Source organism: Magnolia sinica, chromosome 3 (genome assembly GCF_029962835.1).
Source record: "Magnolia sinica isolate HGM2019 chromosome 3, MsV1, whole genome shotgun sequence".
NCBI classification, from domain to species: Eukaryota; Viridiplantae; Streptophyta; class Magnoliopsida; order Magnoliales; family Magnoliaceae; genus Magnolia; species Magnolia sinica.
In genome coordinates, this window is record NC_080575.1 from 111950101 (window position 1) to 111972875 (window position 22775).

General features: G+C 41.9%; 1 protein-coding gene across 5 annotated transcripts in view; it reads right to left on the reverse strand.

Moving 5' to 3' along the window:
* Positions 1 to 19308, reverse strand: part of LOC131240740 (uncharacterized) — a 42490-nt gene extending 23182 nt beyond the window's left edge. For 2 of the 5 annotated variants that reach the window (XM_058239176.1, XM_058239175.1), the window contains exons 1-3: positions 18950 to 19307; positions 15908 to 15979; positions 1540 to 1629 (exon numbers count right to left, since the gene is read on the reverse strand). In XM_058239176.1, the coding sequence (XP_058095159.1) occupies positions 1540 to 1629; positions 15908 to 15979; positions 18950 to 19027 (240 nt within the window). In that variant the 5' untranslated portion in view covers positions 19028 to 19307. Of the gene's footprint in view, positions 1 to 1539; positions 1630 to 15907; positions 15980 to 18949 lie in introns of all 5 variants that reach the window. The other 3 variants (XM_058239173.1, XM_058239174.1, XM_058239177.1) reach the window with 3 other exon arrangements.
* Between the last annotated feature and the right edge of the window lie 3467 nt (positions 19309 to 22775).

Consider the following 22775-nt stretch of genomic DNA (forward strand, 5'->3'; position numbering starts at 1 on the left):
TTCGGACAAGCAAGGAGTGGCCGGATCTGCAACAGGGGACGTTCGGAAGAGCAGGGGATAGTCGGATCTGCAACAGGGGCGCAGGACGAGCAGCAGATGGTGCTGGACGAGCAGAGGGATGATCGGACGACGCAACAGGGGTGGCCGGACGACGCAGGGGTGGTCGGATCTGACAGGTGGTGCCGGATTTGGATCAGTGATGCTCTGATACCATGTAAATCGGGACGAGCTGAAAGCTTTTGTGTATTTGAGACAACCCAAAGGGGTTGAATATATAGAGATTACAGCATCTATACAAGGAAAGAAATAAAATCAGAATCATCTACCTATGGAAACCAACTATATAAGGTATGCTAGCTATAGAAGGTATGTTTCAGCCTGTCTAACAGAAAAAAGAAATCAATATTTCATGAGTTCATAAAATATCTAACAAATTTGGGAGAGGAGTGTTTCATAAATCAAATACTTGGTATAATTAGAATTAGGAAAGCATGCTCCAAGGGGATTTATAAGATGTCTTTCCACTCTTAATGGGTTTTAACACCAAAACTAACATTCCTTGATGTATCCAAAAGTATAAAGAGTGACAACATTATGCAGGTGGCAGTCCGGCATTAGGTGCTTAGCACATGCCTAGGCTTACACCTGGGGATAAGACCTCTCCTAGGGCCCAGGCGTGCAGGTAGCTCAAACGCCTACACCCTGAATGTCATTAACTGCACTAGTTTTAGAGTGAGATGGGTTTTCTAGAGGTCCCTGCTTGATGTGATTGTTGGCTAGAATTCGGATATGTTATTCGATCGCAGTAGCCGTATCAAGTCAATGTTCCCCTAAGCTATTATTTGGGGATTTGGAAAGAGAGGAATATGAGAATTTTTCATGAAAAGCTTATGTCTACCAATAGTCTTTCTAGCTCCCATTGTATGTATCCCCAGTTTTGGGGAGGGACCTTATCCTCACTGAATTTTTGGGCAATCAACCCTAGGCAGGCCTTTGTTGTTTTATTGGCCTTCTTTGTTGTTCTTTTGTTTTGTTTGTGTTGCAATGCAGTGACGATAAGGTCACCTTCCAGTGTTGTTTGTCTTCTTCTATTCTTTAATTAATGAATTTTCTTTTCTTGTTTTAAAGGAAAAAACCATGAATAGTCTTCCATGGAAGAGGCCAATTGATGGCATCGGCAAAGTTCCTTTGATTATGGATGGAGGAACATGCATAGGGATGAGTTATTTCAAGCCAAAAAAAAAAAAAAAAAACCATAGCTCTGCCTAATTAGAATCCATAACCCCAATCAGTAGATGCAACGACTCCTTCGCTAACCATCCTTGCTGATCCGCCTATCACCAACAGACCTAGATTTCCTCTCTTGAACTTCCATCGAAGTTGAGTTTCCACATTCCAGTTAGAGGATCCCTTGCTACACGAATAACAAAAGGATGCCTAACATCCTCAATAACCTCCAAACGATGTAATGATTTTCCATGCATAAATAATCAAGTGCAGTAACTTTAAATAAAACAAAACTTTGGATGGATAGTCAACCTGAAGAAGAGCAAGTGCATTGCAAACTCGCTTTGAAGCACTGGCGGAGAGTGTGGGAGGTGAAAGTTCATGGTATATTGAAACTATCTCCTACAAGTAACCATAAATGTGGTCATTAGTTGCAAATAAGGCAATCTGTTAGTAAAGGGGGAAGCTCCTAACTGTACTGCAAGTTTGCTAGCCCATCTTAATGTATGGTTAGAAGATGCAAAGAGCAAAAGAAGCACAAATATTTTGCATAAAAAATTATAACAAAGTTTTATAAGCGAATAATCGATAACATGCTTTCAATAGATCAAAAACAAAACATTGGAGCAAAATTATGTATCCAATAGAAATCCTAATTCAATAAAGAATGAATACACAAGCTAATAGGGCCAAGTGTGCACGCACAGAGTCACACATAGGAAAAATAAATAAAAATAATAAAAACACATGTAGAGAATACCATGTAAATCAGAAATCGGAAAATAAAGTTATTTCATGACATAGCATACTTAGTTATTACTACAGTTCAAAGCATCAATGTTGTTAAATTCTATTGAAAACCAATAATGACATAGAAACAAACTAATGAGCCATAAATGCAATAAGGTAACACCAGTATAATCATCAAACTATGGATAGAAAATGATCCCCCACAAAAGAAAAAAGGAAAAAGAAAAAAGGAAAAAAAAAAAAAAAAAAAAAAGAAGAAGAAGAAGAAGAAGAAGAAGAAAAAGCCCCCGCTATCAAAACAGACCAAAAAATGGATATTTAGTTTTGGAAAACCCTAGTCTAAGGTAACAGACAATTCCCTGCAATATTTAGTTTGCAATAGTTTGGAGAAGAAAACTGCAGTTCCTCATATAAAAAATGTAAAAGCATGTGTCATTGATTAAAAACATGTAGTTTACTACTAGTTAGAGAGTTAGTTTTGGGATTCCGTATTTTCTTTAATGCTCCCAACTATAATGCGAGTTTGCTAGTCCATCATAAAGTATGAGTAGAAGATACAAAGTGCTGTAGCATAAAAATATTGTAACAAAGTTTTTATGGAGAATAATTGCAATATTCTTTTCAGTAGATCAAAAACAAAACATTGGAGCAAAATGACACTTCCAATAGAAATCCTAATTCAACAAAGAATGCAACACATAAGCTAATGAGGTCAAGTAGTCGGGGGATCGGAGAGAGAGAGAGAGAGAATATCATGTCAATTGGAAATTAAGGTTATTAGAGCGCTCATATAAAATACTTAATTATTACTACAGTTCAAAGCATCAATTTTGTGGCCCTTCAAAGAAAAAAGCATCAATGTTGATAAATCCTATTGAAAACCAAAAATAACATAGAAACAAAACAAACGAGACATAAGCACAATAAGGTAACTCTAGTCTAATTGTCATACAAGGGACAAAAAATGATCCCCGACATAAATTAAAATTGCCATTTCTATCAAAATGAATAAAAAAAATGGACCAGAAAATGGATATTTAGGTTCAGTAAACTCTATTCTAAGATAACTGCACAGTTCCCTACAATGCTTAGTTTGTAATAGTTTGGAGCTAAAAATAAAAAATAAATAAAAAAAAGAATGCACCCCATATAAAATTGTAATAGTTTTTGTCTTGTTGATTCACAAACATGCAGTATGCTACAAGTTGGAGATTTAGTTTTGCGAATCCATATTTTCTTTAACCATGTTTTCAGGGAGGATAAATGATCACTGACACAATAGGCCAGGAGGGTGTGTGAGATGTGCTTTATGTACTGGGCTGTCACTTGTCCATGGTATACACAATACCTGATCCTTGTCACCATACTGGTAATTAGGGAACATGATTCTCAAAGTGATGTTCTCCCAGCTGGTTGTTTGCAAAAGTGATGCTCCCCGAGCCCATTGCTGTGGAAATAGAGTAAAAAATATATCTCATGATATTTTATCACAAAATCCTGAACAGTGAAAGAGAGCTGAAGGTTGGGATGAAGGTTTCCGGCAAGTGCTGAATCCAGTGAGATGAGTGGTTTCCGGCAAGGCGTGAGGAGGTCAAGGAAGTTGTCAAGAGTATGCATGGTGTTTGGATTATGGCCAGACGGAGGAGGAAATCCTTAGACGTCAATGGAGGGGGTAGAAGGTTGGGATTGCTGATGGAGCTTCCGACGCTAGTATGTGGAAAGCTTCCTAGAGTGGTCGGAATTGAATTGCCACAGAGTTTACAGTTGAGCAGGAGGGGTAAAGGAGGTATTTATTCCTCATTGGAGGGATCGGTGATCATCTGAGGCTTTGCATTCGTTCGAATGGGAATGGTTGAGGAAGCAAAGTTCTCCATCTCATTGTTGCATGGTTATAGTTATGGTGGAAGATGATTGTTAGTGAAAATGGCCAAGTATGGGCCGGAGGTAGTGAATCGAGCTTCCCATCGGAAGGAGGAGAGAAAAAGGAAAGAGGAGGTGGGTAAAAGGGAGGTAGAATGGGGATATAAAGGAGGGTCTAAAGCCAGGAGGAGTAGAAGAAGGAAATTCAAAATCCTATAGGTGTTCGAGTTGTCGGTATTGCTATAAGTTTCGCTGGTCGGAGATAAACATATGATATCATTATCGCCAATAATATCACCGATAACTGGAAATGTGGGGAAAAGGGGGGAAACATGAGGGAAACAGTGGAATTTTTCAGTGAAACTTCAAGAAATGCCTAAATACACTTATTTGCATATTTAGGAATAAAAAATGCAAAAAGAATATATTAAATAATAACTTTTCATCTAATGGGGCCCTCAAATAATAAGTTTTCATCTAATGGGGCCTAAAAGGCATGCGTTGCCGTAAGAAATCACTCTAATAGTAACCAAAACGAGTTGATATAATATAAATATAACTAACATACGATAATTAAGACATGTAAAAGTAAACGAATTCAAAAAGTACACCTTTCCGGCCATATTTCATCCCCATATGGAATGACGAGATGGCTCATAGTCATCATCCGGATCCCGTTGCAGTTGGGTGTGGCATTGTTGCCCAACACGTTGGCAGTATTGTTCCTAGATCATCATCTGTTTGTACCAATTGAGGAACTCTCTATATACCTCTGATAATCATTCTACTCGAACTGTATGAGTACACCCAGACATGAGTACTGTGTGACATACATTTACGGCAATGGCCGAGTAAGGTCCTGAGGGAACAGATCAAGTCCAGCCCCAACTCCCTGATATTATTGTTGTCAGTCATACGATTACCTCGAATATCCTCCTATCAAAGGGTCGTGACTCCAGGAACTATCTGTCGGCTGCCTGTATCCATGGGTAGATGAGTGTAATTGAATGTCTGAGCCGCCATGCCCATACTTATGATATCCCCCATGCGCATAAGGCAGGACGAAGGTAGAGCTCTCATGCTCTAAATTGACGTCCGTAAATGACAAGCCACGTGCGAGAGCGTCAGCCACGGCGCGTCCGACTTTCTTCTTCGAAAGACACTCAAAAATATGTGTGGGCTCTGATGCTTTCATCCCAAATGGTGAACGAGATCCCTGGTCCTTGTCTTAAGTGGCATGGTCAAAGTACTGCTCCTCAGTGAATTGGCCAACAGATCACTAGCTCTGACCCGTTGTGTACCCCCCACCACTGCCACCTCAGCCCCCACTAATACCACCTACATCGGTGATGGTACCTCCATCCCCTGCCTCACCACTGCTATCATTGTTGTCAACTCACGACCAGTGTAGAATGGGGGTTGAGTCTCATCATCATCACTCACTACGATTTGATGATGGGGAGTGGGTCGTGAAGATGCTTTCTCACCCTCATTTGGACGTGCCAAACTCCGCACCAAAGGATCAAAGGAGTCCATATCTGCCCTTTGTTAGCTTACTACCTAATCGACATCGATACCAAGAGACGTTGCTTCCTCGGGTACTTGTGGAAAAGAGCCTCCCTCCGCATCATCTAAATCAGCTGACTTGACCCACTCATAAAGTGGGTCCTCGGCATTGTCACTTGTCTATGCCATGGTACCTACTGACAACAGGTTGAGCGGGTCCAAATTTTTCTCCTTGTCTCGGTTTGCACGCAACTGCCTCTCTTAACTTCATATTGTAATGGCAGTAAACGAGCTCCTGCAACTTCTCATATGCTAGCATGTTCCTCTTGCTGGTGTGTATGAGTGGTCACGTACTCCAATTCCTCTTTCACATGGTGAAGAGGATACAGTCTAGGTGAGAACACGGACTGCCAATAACTGCAGTGCGGGTGTATCGCCTCCTTACATCACCCACCACTCGCCTATTATCCACAAGGAACTTGTTTTAGTTTGAAGTTTAAATGGAGAATGCAATTACCTAACCATATATTATACTACATAAGTAAATAAATTAAAAATTATACTCACACGGCATCATCGTTTATCTCGATGCTTTTGCTAGTGCGGATGAGAATGTACTCCTAACATTCCTAAACCGCAACAATTATAAACATGGATTCACAAGTCATCAATTTTAACCACCCATATTTTTAGAGACTATAAGGAAATATGCTCATTAACGAAATCCACTTAAATTGCATTACCTGGTTACCGAATTTTGCTTGTGTTGACGATTCAGACAATAACGTTTCAAAAACCTCTTGGACGGCCATCTTCAAATCATTTTTCTCATGGAGCTGGTGTTTGTAATGGAATTTGGGATTCATTTAGTATGTTGAAATCCAAATATTATTTATTCAGTTGCATTAACATGCAAACAGAAGTGATGATTAAAGTGCAAGTCCAAGTGCAAGTGATAAAAAATACAGGTAAACGTAACAAACTTACTGGCCTGGCAGAGTGGATGCTCAAGGGTCTTGGTCCATCTATATCGATGATAACGATCACCCACTGACGTGAGGTGGGGATTGCAGTCTGTATCCCTTCCCTCATAATTCTCACAAGCTTGTAAAGTGACCCATCAAAGGCCACATCTCATTATCTACGGCCCATAGGATCCTTTTAGATCGGACTTAAGATGGAAAGGACAGTATGAACTCTATCCCAGAAGGAATCGGAAAGCACCATTTTCGAAAACCATCTTTGCACCATCTGTCTTCCTCTGGTTCCACTCTAAGTAGTTCTCATATCTGAACAAATTTCTGAGACCCACACGGTGCCTGTACAAGCTGTCAAGTGCGATGAAGTTCATGGCGAACCGTGTCACACCCGGTCTAACGATGTCCCCTCCACAACACTCATGCATCGCAGCCAACAACTATGAGTGATTGTATATGAAGTTCGTCACTCTCCTCGCATCATTGATGGTCTTCCTGACGGAATTCCTCTGGCCTATCGCCTCGAACATTAAATTAATGCAATGTGCCACGCACGAGGTCCAATATAGATTTTACCTCCTCATCAATTTCTTCCACGCCTTAACGAATGCATTGTCGTTGTCCGTGACAACTTGGATGACATTCTGGGGCCCAACATCTTTAATCACCTCCACTAAGAGCTCACATATATTTGTGATCTTTTATATTGGCGAATGCATCAATAAATTTGAGGAAAACGGGCGGCCCTCTACAGTACACCATAAAATTGGTAATTGATATTTTCATGGGTCCCGTCCACCCATTACACATGACCGTCAACCGGTACTGCTACCAATTCGGCTTGAGTTCACATGCCCAAACCCACATCTCCCCATACTCTTGATCGAGGCAAACCCCAAGAATCTCTGTTAGCGTCAGAGGCTTCACACCAAGCCCGGCACACTACACCTCCTCAATCATATCTTTGAAGTGAGGATTGTTGGCTTCATTTGCTGATATGTGACTCGAGATGAACCACCCAGATATGACACTCCTCCCTTTCTCCTCGATCCCCTTGTTTCACATGTTTTTTTAACCTTTTCTCATTAACACCTACAATTGGTGCATCTGTAACGCGGGCACTTTGTGTGCACTGTAGGCCATGCCCACCAGAACCACTACTACCCATATTGCCTCCCTCAAACTATCCGTTGCTCCCACCAGCCTCATGTCAGGACCACCCAAACAACGGCCTAGTCTCATCAAGCCGTCTCCTTTGCTCCCCCTCCCACCCCGATGCCTGATGCCCGAGACTCGCGGATTGCCTCTCTGAACTCCCTCATATCCTGACTTATAACACAGTCATCGAGATATGCAATCTCCTCGTTGTTGTCGTCATCTTACTTGTCAATAACACCTAGGCCCCGTCCAGTACCTCATAGCTCCTCCCTTAAATCCCTTTTCCAATCCTTTTGTTGCTACTTGTGTGACTTCGCCTCAACCAACACTCATCTCATCTCCTCTCTCACTGGCTTTATTATACTCGGGCAATTTTTCACATTCTTATGCCCCCCCTCCCCCCCCCCAAAAAAAAAAGCTCATTTAGCCTAGATACCCCACCACTTTGTATTAGGGCGGAAAGTTGGGCAGGTTCAAACCGACCGACCCATTACCGACCCGACATTGGGTTGAGCTTGGGCGGGATGTATCGGGTTTGGTCTCGGGCTTGGTCCATACAAACACCATCTCGATAAAACTTGGGTTGGGCTCGGGTTGAGGTCCCGGGTTGCCCTACCCAACCCGAACCAAATCAATATATAAATTCCTTATAAATTAATTATAATTGAGTGGGAATCGTCTGTGTTGAAGGCACATGAAATTCCAATGCCGTCGGGTTTCATTGATCCATGTCGTTTCCAATGACTCAAGCTAACAAGATATGCTCGATTTCTCTCCCAAATAGATTGCTTGATACACAATATGACTTTTAAAAGTGTAGTTGTCCTATATTTTAGCTTGTTTGTTTAAAAAAATGAATTTCTTTACGATAAATAACTACGTATATAATTAATAAAATTATAGGTACAAAAAATAAGATGTGTATTGAAAATATATAGACTAATGTAATAATGAAAATATTAGCATATATCTACCCGACCAACCTGGCCAACCCGACCGAGCCCACTTGGGTTGGGCTTGGGTTGAGAATTCCCAACCCGAGGTGAGGTTGGGTTGGGTTGGGTTAGGGTTGAGGTATAGGAAACTTGGGTTGGGCTAGGGTTGAGCACCAACCCAACCCAACCCACCCGACCTTCAGCCCTACTTTGTATCACTTGGCCACAATAGTTGTATATGGCTCCATATTTATTCTCTTCCACTGGCCATCTAAGTTTCCACCCAATGTCCCTTGCTCCTCATTTTCTTGATTTAAACGACATTTTGCTCCCGATTGACACTACATACAAATACAACGAAACAAATTGCATATAACTCCATAATTATACCTCAGAGACGTTTTTAATTGCTCGAATCGGCCAGTATTCAATTATTTATAAAAATATATCGAGTCATCTATATATAGAATCCTGAATTCTGACCAATCCATTCATTCTCCGAAATGAAGGACAAATCAAATTGTCAAAATATTTTTACATGTGGGCCCAATTTGGCGATACATGATGGTAATCCTAAATCTTCGAACAAACAAAAAATGAAGTAGATACAAAATTCAGGTGGACCACACCACATGATATTTTTTTCCTTTCATCCAATTGCCACTGTTTACTATGGGATGGTCCACCTGATAATTGGATCTGCTTCATTTTTTGGATAAGGGAGTTGTTTGCAAGTTGAATATCGAGAGAGAGTACAATCACGTAGAATGGGATTTTCTTGATTGTATTTTGGGTCGATTGAGTTGTGGGCGAAAGTACAAGAAGTGGATTCAAGAGTGTATTAGTTAATTAGGTTGAGTTTTCAATGCTAGTCAATGGATCTCCCAAAGGTTATTTCAAAGCTTTGAGAGGGCTTTGGTGGGGGACCTGCTTTCTCCCTTCTTACTTGTAGTGGTAGCGAAGGCCCACATAAGATGTTGGATAAGGGTTTATCAATGGGGCTTATTAGCAGGTTTTGGGGTTGAGAATGCAGATTTTCACGTATTGCATCTTCAATTTGCTGGTAATACCATTTTATTTTGCAATGCAAATATGGGGAAGGTAAACAATTAGAAAAAAATCATCAGGCGTTTTGAAGTGATGTCCAAGCTAAAGGTTGATAAACTTAAGCCTAAGATGTTAGGGGTACGTGTTTCCAAGGAGGAGAGGAGAGTCTGGTTGTCAAGTCAAATCTTTTCCTTCCACATATCTTGGGCTTCCTTTATATGTAGGCAAACCAATTAGGCATCTTTGGGACAATGTAATTGAAAAGATTGGAAGAAAACTATCAAAGGTGGAAGAACAGGCAAGTATCCTTTTGTATTTATGTAACATCCTTGATTTTCACTGTTTTGGATTTCCAAAAATCCATCAATTTGTTTTTTATTTAATTAACCTAAATATTACTTATTAACCATTAACACTCAATGTTAGTGTATATAGGAGTGGTACCAGTAAAGAACCGCACCAGTCCGATTAATCAGCCATAGGAATCCAATGAATCCGCCCGATCACTTGAACATCAGGTGTAGTGTAACGTCCCGCCCAACCAGAACAGTGTCCTGGGGCGTCCACATAGGATTTGTCACAGGACCGTTCGTTTAAGCTACTCGTAGTGAAGTATCACAAATAAATTAGACCAAGATTAGTCCAATTGATTAGGCCAGACGGGTCCTGATAGAACCTGGTGCGGGCCTCCAAGCCAGATGGCTGTTTACACCTAGCGACAGCCTGTGCAGGGTATACCGCGTCACGGGAAGGTCAGAAAATTATAAAAATTTAGGGGAGCATAGATCTCACTGGGCTCGGGGACCATCATGGACCACGGATCCAGTGGACACTCAGAAGTGGAATCTGACACTTGCCAGATGCGCCCCACCAATGCCAGAATTGAAATCTGGCACGTGTAAATAAAACTGAAATATAAGACATTTCAGCTGTCAGATTTCTTCATAATTTATGATGAGGGTCTAATATATTTTTCTACACTCGTCCACAAAATCTAAGACCCGATCGTGGCACAGTGACCGTTGATCGCAAATCGGACCCGTACGACCAAACCCCATATCTGATCGTCTCCAAATTTTGCATGGCCCTTCATTAGGCCATGGAGCATTTATCCTATAAGTTTCATGGCCAGAGGGCCACCAGAACTGCTCCAATCACCAAAATAGACCCCACGGGGCCATTTAAAGGTCGGAACCGTTTACTCAGACCCCATATCCGTTCATCCGTTTATTCTCAAATTTTATATGGCCCCTCATTGGGCTATAAGGTACCTACACACCAAATTTGGTGGCCAAAGGGGGTGTTAGGTCCGCCCCAAAGCCAATGAGGAATCCTAAAAGGCCATTGTGGGAATCCATTAAAACTTAAGGCCAGAGGGCCCAAATCTAACTGACCCTTCGCTAACTAATCAAGGCAAGCATGACTAAATTAAAGATCTAACCGAGGCAGAATCAGATAAGGCCCGGATCTTGAATAATAGACCAAATCAACCCCGTTACTCTTTTAGCCTAAAACCGATGGCTTAGAGTAATCATGACTAAATCTCCACTTTCACTAGTTATAAATAGGCCACACTATGAACATAGTTAATCCAAACTCTAATCATCGCCCACGAGAAATCTCAATACCTAATTCATTCCAAAAATGCCCCGATTTCCCGAACAAGCTCTAGACCGCTTGTTACTGGGCTTGACGTCCATCGCTGGAGTCAGACCTGGATACTATCCAGAACCGCTCAACTTGAGCCAAAGGACGAGTGCATGAGAAGTGCAAATACCCTAAAGGAAGAAGCTGAAACTTAAGTGAATTGGGTCGTCCACTCTTATGCAAAGTTGAGAGTTTCGGACCGTCGATTTGCGACCAAACTTCGCACGTGGAGTAAGGATATTTCCCTGCTCATATCCATATAACCGCGGCCCCGATCGACCATCGGTGACCGTTGAACAGACTTCTAATCATATCTGTCGATCGGCGAATCCAAATGGCGGGCCGATCATATCCATGCGTAGATCATCATTAGGGCCAAATATCCAACGGTGGGTGTCGACTCCTACGCCCCGTAGTGGCCCCCAAATGGTAGAAACACACTCCCCTAGGGCTAGTATAGTGAAAACCCATCCCTTAGGGTCATTTACACCAAACCTGGCACTATATAAAGGCCTTATTTGGGGCACCCTCTCCCCCATAAGAATTTGCCGTAGGGAACAAAGGGAGAGAGGAGAGAAAAAGGAAAAGGAAGAGAGTGAAGGTGGACCATAGGCAAGGTGGGACCCAAGGGAGTTCAATCTTGCACCTCCTTACCTCTTCTTCAAGGAAGAACCCTCCACCACAACCACGCATTCGCTCCGTTGATCGTCTAGGTAAAAGCCCTCATCCCTTTTCTTGAAAACCTTGAGTTGAAGAAGGATTTACTTGAAACTCTAACATGCGAATGGTTGCTTTAGGGATTCCGGCCGTTAAACCCCAAAGCCCTCATTCTTAAGTCGATTTTCGAGTCTCCAACGACCCGAAGGTGCGGACTATTATCCTTAGGTGGCTTAGCACCAATTGTAGTTGAAGTTTAATGATTTTGTTTGCTTGGTATGTTGTATGGAAGAATCTAGAGGAACCTAGGAATGGTATGTTGTTGGATTGTATGAAATGGCATGTTTAGTTCTCCTTGATGTTAAATCTTGTCTCTCATGATCTAGTGTATGGATGATTATATGCACATGATTGTTTGATTTCTTTTTCTCTCATATGTGTTGCTTCCTAGTGTGTATGATTCATTGTTCTTGTGTAATTGATCCCTTGAGGTGTAGGAAGTGCTTGACTTCCTCCCAAATCCACACCACTCACATGCACCTTATTCGTGATGTTGTAGTTTGCTTGCTAGGAGTGTTTGAATCATATGTTGAGATGTATGTGAACATGATACTGTATGCTAGATGATATCCTTGATGGTTGGCATGTTAAGAGTCATTCTCAAATCCTTGGATTGGTTAGGAAACTTGAGGAGAGACGGTAGCCCCATTGGTAGGACTACCCAAGTCTAAACCCATGGATTTGGGCGAGTGCGCGTGGGCGGCAGTAGTTCGACTACATGGGCCTCTTGTGCTCGATGTCGTCCGTCACATGCTCGCCTGACTCATGCGGTTTAGCCTATTTACTGTCCAACCCTGGTTGTTAACCATGTTTGCTCACTTATGTATGGAATCTGGAACACCCTCCCACCGTTGTAGCTCATCGATACCGAATGGAATATTGATCCACAGTCTCGTGAGCCGGGCATGGTGGAATGAGACAATGTCTGAGTTGTCGCCCTATGCTGGGGTGATGCGCCTCCCCGTAGTGACCGCGAGTCATCCCTTTCTCTCAGCACTCCCCGTGTGCTTGAAGTCGGGGACGGGGAACCCGACGGGATCAAGGATCGTGAGGTCTTGGCTTCACACATTGAAGGGTCTTGGCCTCGCAACTCGTTCAGGGCATTTGATACGTAGGGTGTATCAGATTCCCAAATCTGCTGGATGAATGGACTTAACTAAGAACCCGGTTAACATTATCATTACATTGCCCTAGTTAGGTTGGCGACTCGGCAGTTGAGGTCGCTCTGAGGGAGTGTTGACATTCGTGATCGTTAGACGGAGTCGCTCGAGGGAGAGTTATGGCGAGGGCATACATCATATCATCCACCATGCATGTGCATTAATAAGATTAGTTAAGTATTTGTGAATGATTGCTTTTCATTAAAATCTTATTATAACTGATGCTTGTTGCAACTTAAGACTAATAGCACCTACTAAGTTGATCACTCACTCCCACTCTGGGACGGTGTTTTAAAACACCAACTAGACTCTTTCATAGCTGCAGGTGACGAGGAGTTCGAGGAGCCTGTCGACGCGAGCTTGGACGAAGAGGATGAATTATCCTACTTTTAGTTGATGGGCAGCTCTCCATCGGCTTGACGGGTGAAGCTTAGCTCGCTGAGTCGTGGACTCGGCCTTATATTCTTTGGGACATGGCATTTCTTTTCTTATGATTTTGTTGGGCGACACCTTGTGCGACCCATTTTCATTCTTTTGGACCTGTATATATTTAATCTTTTCATTTCAGTAGATTTGTGTGGTTGTGCTTCATGTTCCAAGATATTCCAGGCTGCGCATTTAAATTGAATTAAACGCATAGTAATGAAAATCGGTTATAAGTGACCCCAGGAACTCGGGAGCCGAGTGTATGCACGACCCCCGATTTCCAGGGCGTTACAATTTATTTATTGGTAATGTTAATTAAAATTAAAGAAGCTATGTAGAACATGACTCTTTACTTTGTCTCTTTTTAGATGCCCTAAGGCAGTTTAAATAGATTAGAGAGGTTAAGAATGGCATATTTTTATAGTAAAGCACAAATGAGAAGAAGTTTCATCTCTTGAAGTGGAAGTGGAATGCAGTGTGCCTTCCATATGGGGATGGGGGAGCAGGAATAAGGAAATTGGAGGGTATGAACTCGGCGTTATCGAGTTAAGTGGTGACAATTTGGCATGGAAGAAGACAACTTATGGAGAGAAGTGATAGCCTATAAGTTCGAAGTGAGGGAAGGGGGATTGTAAACAAAAGACTTCCCTTTATAGGGCGTCAGCGATCTAGAAGGTGGTAGCTAGGTTGGGGGCTAAGCTCAAGGAGGGAATTAGGTTTTCCTTAGGAGATGGTAAGAAGATTCGTTTATGGCAGGACTCCTAGGTGGGAAAGAGGGCACTCAAAGAAGAATTTCCAAGGCTAGCTAGACTATTACCAGAGGAGAATATTCCTAGTACTTGATGTTTTTCAATGGCTGGGGACTTGGTGGTTTGGACTCCTCATTGCCAAAGAAACTTATCAAATGAGGAAGCCATTGATTTCATCTGGTAATTGGATTAGTCTCAAGGTTTTTGGCTACCTATTAGTAAGTGCGGCTGATTGGTTTGGAAAATGGAGAGTTTGGATCGGTTTTCAGTGCGTTCTTTCTACAAAGTGTTGTATGGGTCGTTATTTGGGGAGCACAATGGACACACTCCTCGTGTTTGGCACTATGGAGCTCCCTAAAAAGTTGCAACTTTTGCTCGGTTGGTGGGGAGAAATAAAGTGCTAATAGTTGTCGACCTTCAGAAGAGGAAAATGGTGATACCCAACATTTGTGTTATGTATGTAGAATGCAAAGTTGATCAATCATCTTTTTTCTATGTCCATTAGCTAGAGGTGTGGAAAGGTTTTTCAAGATATTTAGAGTGATGTGGGTGGTGCCACGAACTATTGATGGGTTTTTTTTCTAAGGTGGCATGGAGATAGTATAGGGAAAAAGGGAAAGGCAAATTGGAGCCTAGCTTTGTTGGAAGGTCTTTGGGCCATATGGGGAAAGAAATAACCATTGCTTTAGAAATCAGTGGTTTAGCTCTGGAGGTGTTTATAAGGGCTAACATGGATGCAATGGAGCGAGCCTCGTGTTTAGATTCTCTGACTGATTGTAATCTTTCGCATTTGAATTGGGCTTCTTTGTTGTAATTTGCCTAAGGTTTTGTTAGGCTTCCTTTAATAAATTTTCGTCATCTTTCAAAAAAAAAAAAACCCTCAACAGTGGAGACCTGCTTTCCTTCTTTTGCTTTTACTTTCTTTTTTTCCCAACAAAACTGATGACTTGTTTCTTTGTAAACAAAATAGAGATCTTAGTTTCAAGAATGCATGTTTCCTTTTAATCATGTTTTGAGGCAGCACAAATGGTCACGGCACATCAGTGAAGTACGGTTTTATGTACTGGACTGTCATTCCCTCTTCCATTTCATATGCCTGCACTTATCTATTTCTGGAAACACAATCAGGCATGATTCTACAATAAGCAAACTATGAGAGAATTAGGAAGGAAGAAGAAGTCACATCTGGAAAGACACCCAGGCATGTTTCCACCAAAAAAAAAAACTATCTCAACAGATCTGATCTGGTGGTTCCTTTCCGCAAACTGCCCCAGAGGAGGTCTTGATGGGAGAGATATCACTCAACATCACCCTCTCAGGAGAATTTATTAATAAGCAAATTGGCAACTGAAATGATCACGAACACATATATTCACAGATGTAACATGTTGTTGTCAATGAAAACCTCTGCCATGGCGAGTTCCAGAGCCTGTGTAAAAGTGGAAGCTTGATGCCCAGTGGGCAGTTGATCATAGACCTTTTGTGGAACTACAATTTAAAAGCTGAAACCAAATTTCTGGGATAAAGACTAAGGTGATGATGCTGAATAATGATATTCAGATACAAATAAGCATGTCACTGACCAAAAATGCCAGTTCCATATTTTTTTTTTTTAAAAAGGCAATTTACCTAAAACCAAGAAAGAGAATTTGTAAGTATCATTATTGAATGCTTTTTTTTAAAAATGCAAGTAGTCAGTGTCATAGAGATTGTCCATGCCAAACTGACAACAGAGAAGGGAAGCAAACCTGTAAGAGTACAGCAACAGAACCAAAAGAATGCCACAACAACAGACCGAGATCTTGAAATGCCTGTCTTTGCTACAAGAAAATGAAGGTAAGTCTACAATTCATCCATATGAACAAACAACAAATATGATAAAAGCATTAAAAGGAACAACTGGAGAGAATGTCAAAAGACTGCATAAGAGATTCAATATGAATGCAAAGTTTGAATAGACTAGCCTTTAACAAATATCCAGTCTTGTTGTTCATAATCAGGTCCTTTTGTTTGTCTGATTGGTTGCCCGGAGAGACTCTCAGGCAGGATCTACGGGTGAGTTTGTATTTGTCTTTTTCTTTTGTTTTTTGTTTTTTTTTTTGGTTTTTGTTTGTTTTGTTTGTTTGTTGTTATTGTTGTTGTTTACTTTTCTGGCCTCTAGCCTTAATAATATTGCTGCATCTTTCCAAAAAAAAAAAAAAAAGTATACAGTCTTGCAGCAACTGCTAGCGGAAGTTTTTCATCCCTTGTTATATGGTGCTTGACATTACAATCCAGGCTAACGAGGCTGGTGGTTGTTTCACGTGTAGGTCTATTTATACTAATACAGTGACGCAGGACAACCAACCACTTGCTCTAAAAGCTCGAATTGATAGAGCATGGCAAATCAATCCCTTTATCTCAAAGCCCAGGCCCCACATCTCATGGGAAATGCCCCTGCATTATCCAGCCCTTCAGTTTGCCTTGACTATCTCAAGGATGGGAATGAGGAACAAGATTCTTACATTTATAAAGGCAATGAACTTGAGAAAAGACATTGCTTGGGAGGACTCTTCTGCACTATGGTAGGGGCAATGAGATGTTGAAATTCAGTTGCATTAACCTCATTAAATTTCATCAAGGTAAGACCTTATGATTCTAAACCCCTACCAGCAACCCCATACCCTAACCTCAATGCACCAATCACTCAAGTAAAGTTTGCAGCATAGCGATTGTAATTTTTGCAAGATCAATGGCCAAAATTAACCCATCAAACAAAGTTCTTTTTCCCCCAAGAGCTTGTTTGTTTAGAGAGAAAACTATAGTCAACCATGGAAAAGAAAACGAATTCCTTTATTAGAGAAACCAAAAAAGGGAAGGAATTCGATTTCCTCTCACAAAGTATTCCTAAAAAAGTAAGTAAAACATGTTAAAATCTCTTTTCCTTGGTGGGAAAAGAGTGGACCTTCTGAAGTGATATTTTAAATTGCAAAAAGTTGTCATTACTGCACTCTTCTTTGGTGTGGGTAGATTAACCCTTTCAAAATGGCAACACAAACATTGGGAATGGAAAAAGAGACCCTTTTCCATGCAAACTCATGGTACAAAACAAATAGGGATATGGCAATCGGTTCCACCCAATGCTGATGTCACATTTGCATGTTTTGAAATTCCCTACCTATTTTCCTTTTCTAGATTCTGTTTTTTCATCCTAAACAAACAGGCCCTAACATGCAAGCTCAAACGATAAATAAATAAATAAAATGAGCAGACAAATTGCCGCTCAAAATTTTTATAAGTCTCCAACTAAACAGTGGAGAAATGCTAAGGCAATTGCATGAGGATTGGTTAAACTTTCAAGACAATTCATAGCACATGTACCAACCTGGTGCACTCTCGCAAGATCCAGTCCATCCATCTGCTTGGACCGGACTCGGATTGCGGAGTGTAGAACACAGCACCAAGGTCGGCACTATGGTGACGTGGCAAAGTTCTATGGGTCCTACCATGATGTATGTGTTATATCTCCATCCATTCTGCTAGATCATTTTAGGCATGAGCCCAAAAATGAGACAAATCCAAAGCTCAAGCGAACCACACCACAAAAAGCAGTGGGGACAATAACGCCCACTATTGAAACCTTCCTAGTGCCCTCCATGATATTTATTTGCCATCCAACCTGTTCACAAGTCTCACAGATTTGAATGAAGGGTAAACACAAATATCAGCTTGATCCAAAACTTCTACGGCCCCCATGAAGTTTTCAATGGTAAGCGTTCAATCCCCACTTCTTTCTGTGGTGTGATCCACTTGAGCCTTGGATCTGCCTCGCTTTTGGGCTCATGCCCTAAAGTGATCTGGCAAAATGGATGGATGGTGTGGATATAATGCGCACATCATGGTGGGGCCCACAGAACCTTGCCAAGTCAACACAGTACAGACCTCAGTGCCATGTTCTACACTATGCAATCCAAGTCCAGTTGGACCACAGGGAATGTGCCCTGGCCCACATTGAATATAGACCATTGGTCCACTTTTTAACAAGGTCCGATTTTCTCAAACACACATGACAAAGTCAAGAGTAGACCATCCTAATTTTCCACTGGTCCATTTTTTTTTCCACAACATTCGATTTCCTCAAACACACATGCCCCACTCACAAGTGGACTGGCCTAATTTTCCGGCGAAAGCACATTCATTTGAGGGTCACACCTGATAAATGTCCCAAATTTTGCAGATGAAGTACGGTTTCAATGAATCACCTCTTCAATCTATACCAGGCAAATCACCTCCACATTTCTCAAGGAGAAGCAATTCGGTGCCTCCATGTCCACAACCGTCAATTCACTTCGGCAGGCGAATTTTCAGCCACTGGATTGAGATTTTCCAGTTCAGCTAAGTTACAGTTAAAATGGCTTCTTCCGAAGCTCCTGTTTTCGACCCAAGAATTCAAACAGACGGTTGCAGATATAGAGAGAAGACACCGAATCAGTTCTCTTTATCAAAATACGGGAAAAAACAAGAAAAAGGAATGAAAGAAAGAGAAAGAAAAAACTAAAAGAAGAAGAAGCTACCATCACCAATTTGCGTCAGCCCAATCTACAATACAAATGTGGCCTCTCACAGGCATCAGAACCATTCATCTGGTGCGAACCACCTGCGAAATTCGGACGAAACCTATCCGTCCAGACAAACACGGAAAGCCATTCTCATTCAAAAGCGGGGCCCACCAGATGAACAGCTCCCGTCACCGAACACAGGCTACGTGCTTTTCTTGAAAAGGACGAGAAATAAAGAAAGAAGGGATAAACCTGGGAGAGAATATCCATGGCTCTCTCTCTGCGATCCGGTTCGCGTAGGTCGAATATCAGTTTCTCTTTCAAATCCATTTTCTTTTGCTTGTGCGAAAGAGAGATTGGGAACGACGACGGAGAGACAGGAAGAACGCGCGGGTGTATATATGCAAATGGGGCATTGATTGATACTCTAGCTGCCTGTGACGCTTGATACGCAGGCCCTTAGAGATGGCACGTGTGGCATACATAAACACCAATCCAATCGAATAAATTCTGGAATTAGGTGTAGGTAAGATGGATTGGAACATCCTACCCTCTGATTCGGGCAAACTTGTTTGTTGAAGTAAATCCATTGGATGTTTTTCATTTTAAACCGTCCAATATATGTTAATCATTCTGATACGAAAATGGTCAAATGAGAGTTTTTCTTGGATTCATTTAACATGTCAACTAACAGGTATTATTTGAACGATTTACTTTTATGAAAATTTTCTAATTTCTAAGTGCCTGTGTATCATTCATCATACTCTTCCAGAGTATCACATTTTTTTCTCATGCAAATTCATCTTCCATACGCTGGGACGCCGATTGGGTACCATCCCCGCCTGTTCCGAGCTCCGGACAGGCTGGGGCTCTAAGGGCCACTGTGATGTATGGCTTTCATCAACACCGTTAATCCATTTTTCTATATCATTTTAGATTAGAAGCCCAAAACTCAGGAATATCCAAGGCTCAAGTGGACCACACCACATGAAGCATCTGTGCTAATGAATCCACCGTTGAAACCTTCCTAGGGCCCACCTTATTGCATGTATCATGCACCACTGTTTCCTCTGGTATGGTCCACCTGACAATTGGATCTGCTTTATTCTTGGGTTCGTGCTCTAAAATGATCGGACAAAAACGGATGAACAACATGGATATAAAAAACACGCATCAAGGTGGCCCCACGATAATGGCCACACCGCCAGGTGACTCTGGCGCCGCACGTAATCCGCTCCGCGTGCGAAATGCTTTCCCAGGAAGTTCCTGCGCGCTGATAATCTAGCGGGCCCTCGATGATGTTTGTGAGAAATCTACCCCGTCCATCCATTTTCCCCGCTCATTTTACTAAAAGAATATGAAATTGAGGCAGATCTAGAACTCAATTGGACCACACCAGAGGAAACTGTGGGGATTGAATGACCAAAGTTGAAACATTCGCATGCCCACATAAGTTTTGTATCAGGCTAGTTTTCCGTCTTTTCCGTTCATGTCAGTGGGAATGACCTTATAAACGGTTTAGATGGCATAAAAACATCAAGGTGGACCATAAGGAGGATTTAAGAGTAGGCATTTCTTTTACCAGTTTTCCCTCTCGTGTGGCCACTTTAGTTTTGGATCCACCTTATTTCGTTGCCTCTTGTATTAAACTCTGTGTCTTTTATTAAAATGAGCTGGAAAAATGGATGGACGGTTGGATTTCTCACAAACATAACGGTGGGCTCCACTGACCTTCCCAGTTAAGTAACTTACTGCAAAACTTTTCGCAGGCAAACCCCGTCCCGTGCAATTCCTGTGCATGCAGAACTGATTTTGTATATGATTCTCGCGTATTTAAAAGTTCGTTCGGACGCATGAAGAGCTCATTCCAGGACAAGGTTGTCACGTCGAAGATTCAAATCGTTGACATGGACGTCCTGGATTGTGTTTAGACGGCCTGGCATGGATCTTGCTGTTTTGGTTTTAGATGGCCCATTCGAAGTACCTTTTACTGAAATGCGAGTCGTCGGATCATACTCTCTTTTCAAATGGAGTGCATTTAGTGTTTGGTTAATATACGGACCTACTTGAAATATGTAGGTGCACAAGATCCACGCCCTTTATAAACGGGTCCAAAATGTGAACTTACTCTGTCTCAAAACCCAGGCCGTGTAACTATAGGTTGCGTCTTCCATGTTCAAGGTAAATAAAAAAATTGCGGCCAAGTTAATGAGTGTACCCACCTGATTTATGGGCCATTGCATGTCCATGGTCTGATGAGCCGGACGGATGGACCAGATCTCCTACATACGCACCCTGTTGATAAGTGTCTTGCAAATCCCTCTGTTCATCTCACCCGAGTGAAGCATTTCTCGAGCAGAACGAATACGGGAAAAGGAGCTATTTGATACTCTGGCTGCGTGTGAATCTTGATACGCGAGCACTTAAAGATATGTTATATGTGGCATGTATTAGCTCGAACTAAACCGTCCAAAATTGTGGAACCACCTTTTTCTAAGTTACTCTCCGTAGATCAATTTGATTGAACAATCCTGACCTATGATTCGTGGATACTTGTTTTTGAAATAATACCATTGGAGGTATTTCCATTTTTAACCGTCCAGTAAATTCCCATTAATCTAATAGGCAGATAGCCCGATAGAAGTAATTTTTAGCTCATGATACATCTAAAATAGTACCTATAATTTGGACGGTTTTGCTTTGAATTACGTGTACGCCATGCAATTTCTCAGTAATTTCTAAGTGCCTGCGTATCATCCATCACACTGCCAGAGTATCCAAATACCTCTCTACAGGAAATAAGGATATGCACGGACTTATTGGTTTTTCAGGTTGTTGATGTTCCGGTGGTTCATTGATCCAGACCATTGGTCCATTGAACGGAGCATGCGTCTATGAATTCAAATCCTAAACGTCTGGCAATTTTCCAGGAGCTATTAGACAATGCTCCGTTGGAGTGATTGTACATCACTGTCTAGTTTTTGGTTCACACAAATGGGCCCATTTTTCAGTGATCTAAACTGTCTATAATATGGTCAATGATCCACACACTAAAAACATCCCAGATGGACGCATCCCAAGCTTTTGAATAAAGGACCAACAAAGAAACGGTTAAAAATGAATTACAGCAATGGTTCCAGTCTTCCAGATATTCTATAGCTAATATTCTCGAATCCAAGGTTCTTTTCACCGTACAATACAGACCATCCGCGCTGGGTCCTATTACATCAACGTTTTGGGTTACTAAACAATGGGCCCCGCCTGTAAAATCTGAGATTACGTGCAATCACCTTTTTTCGGTCACGCGTGGCACGGCACGTGTTGCCGCTCACTTCTATGTGCAGGCAAAGATTGAAGGGCCCATCTCAAACCGGGAACTCAGGATCGTCCAACTGACTTATTCCTGACATTTCCTGCATATGGTAGGGGCCACTATATCAACAGTCTGGATCACTGGACTATAGAACCCACATGGACGTTGATGCGGGCGAATCAGGACCTTAAATTACCTTGAATCCTCGTCTCACTACATACCATTTGTGGCACAGCGTGCCAGATTCGGGCCATTCAGCAGGTGGGCCAAAAGATTAAACCAGTTCAGTCATCAGGTAGGCCACACGTGCAATCCGATATGACTAGTCCCCTCTTTCAACCGACATTGTTTTCATACGTGTGTCCAGCCTAATTTTTGGGCCATTGGGTACAGGTGATGAAGACACCAGATGAACCGCCCAGATATTCCCACTCCCTCATGGTAGTACATATCGAATTATCACTAAGTAGTGCACCTCCCCACGTCCACACGCACCACTGGCACGTGTGGGATATTATAGCTCTTCATCAGGTAGAGGCCCCACTATAAATATGTGGCTCAAATGTTAGGCTGGTCAACCGATCAGGCGGGCCACGTGTGAAAACAATGGATGGTTAAAAAGAAGTCAATGGTCCCAGTTAAATGTATATGTGGTCCACAATGTGAAGGATTCTGATTCTTTGCACGGGTCTGCTATGGAATGGAGTTTAGCAAAAGGCTGAATGCATAGAATCTGCATGGGTGAAAATGGGCTGTATGCAATTT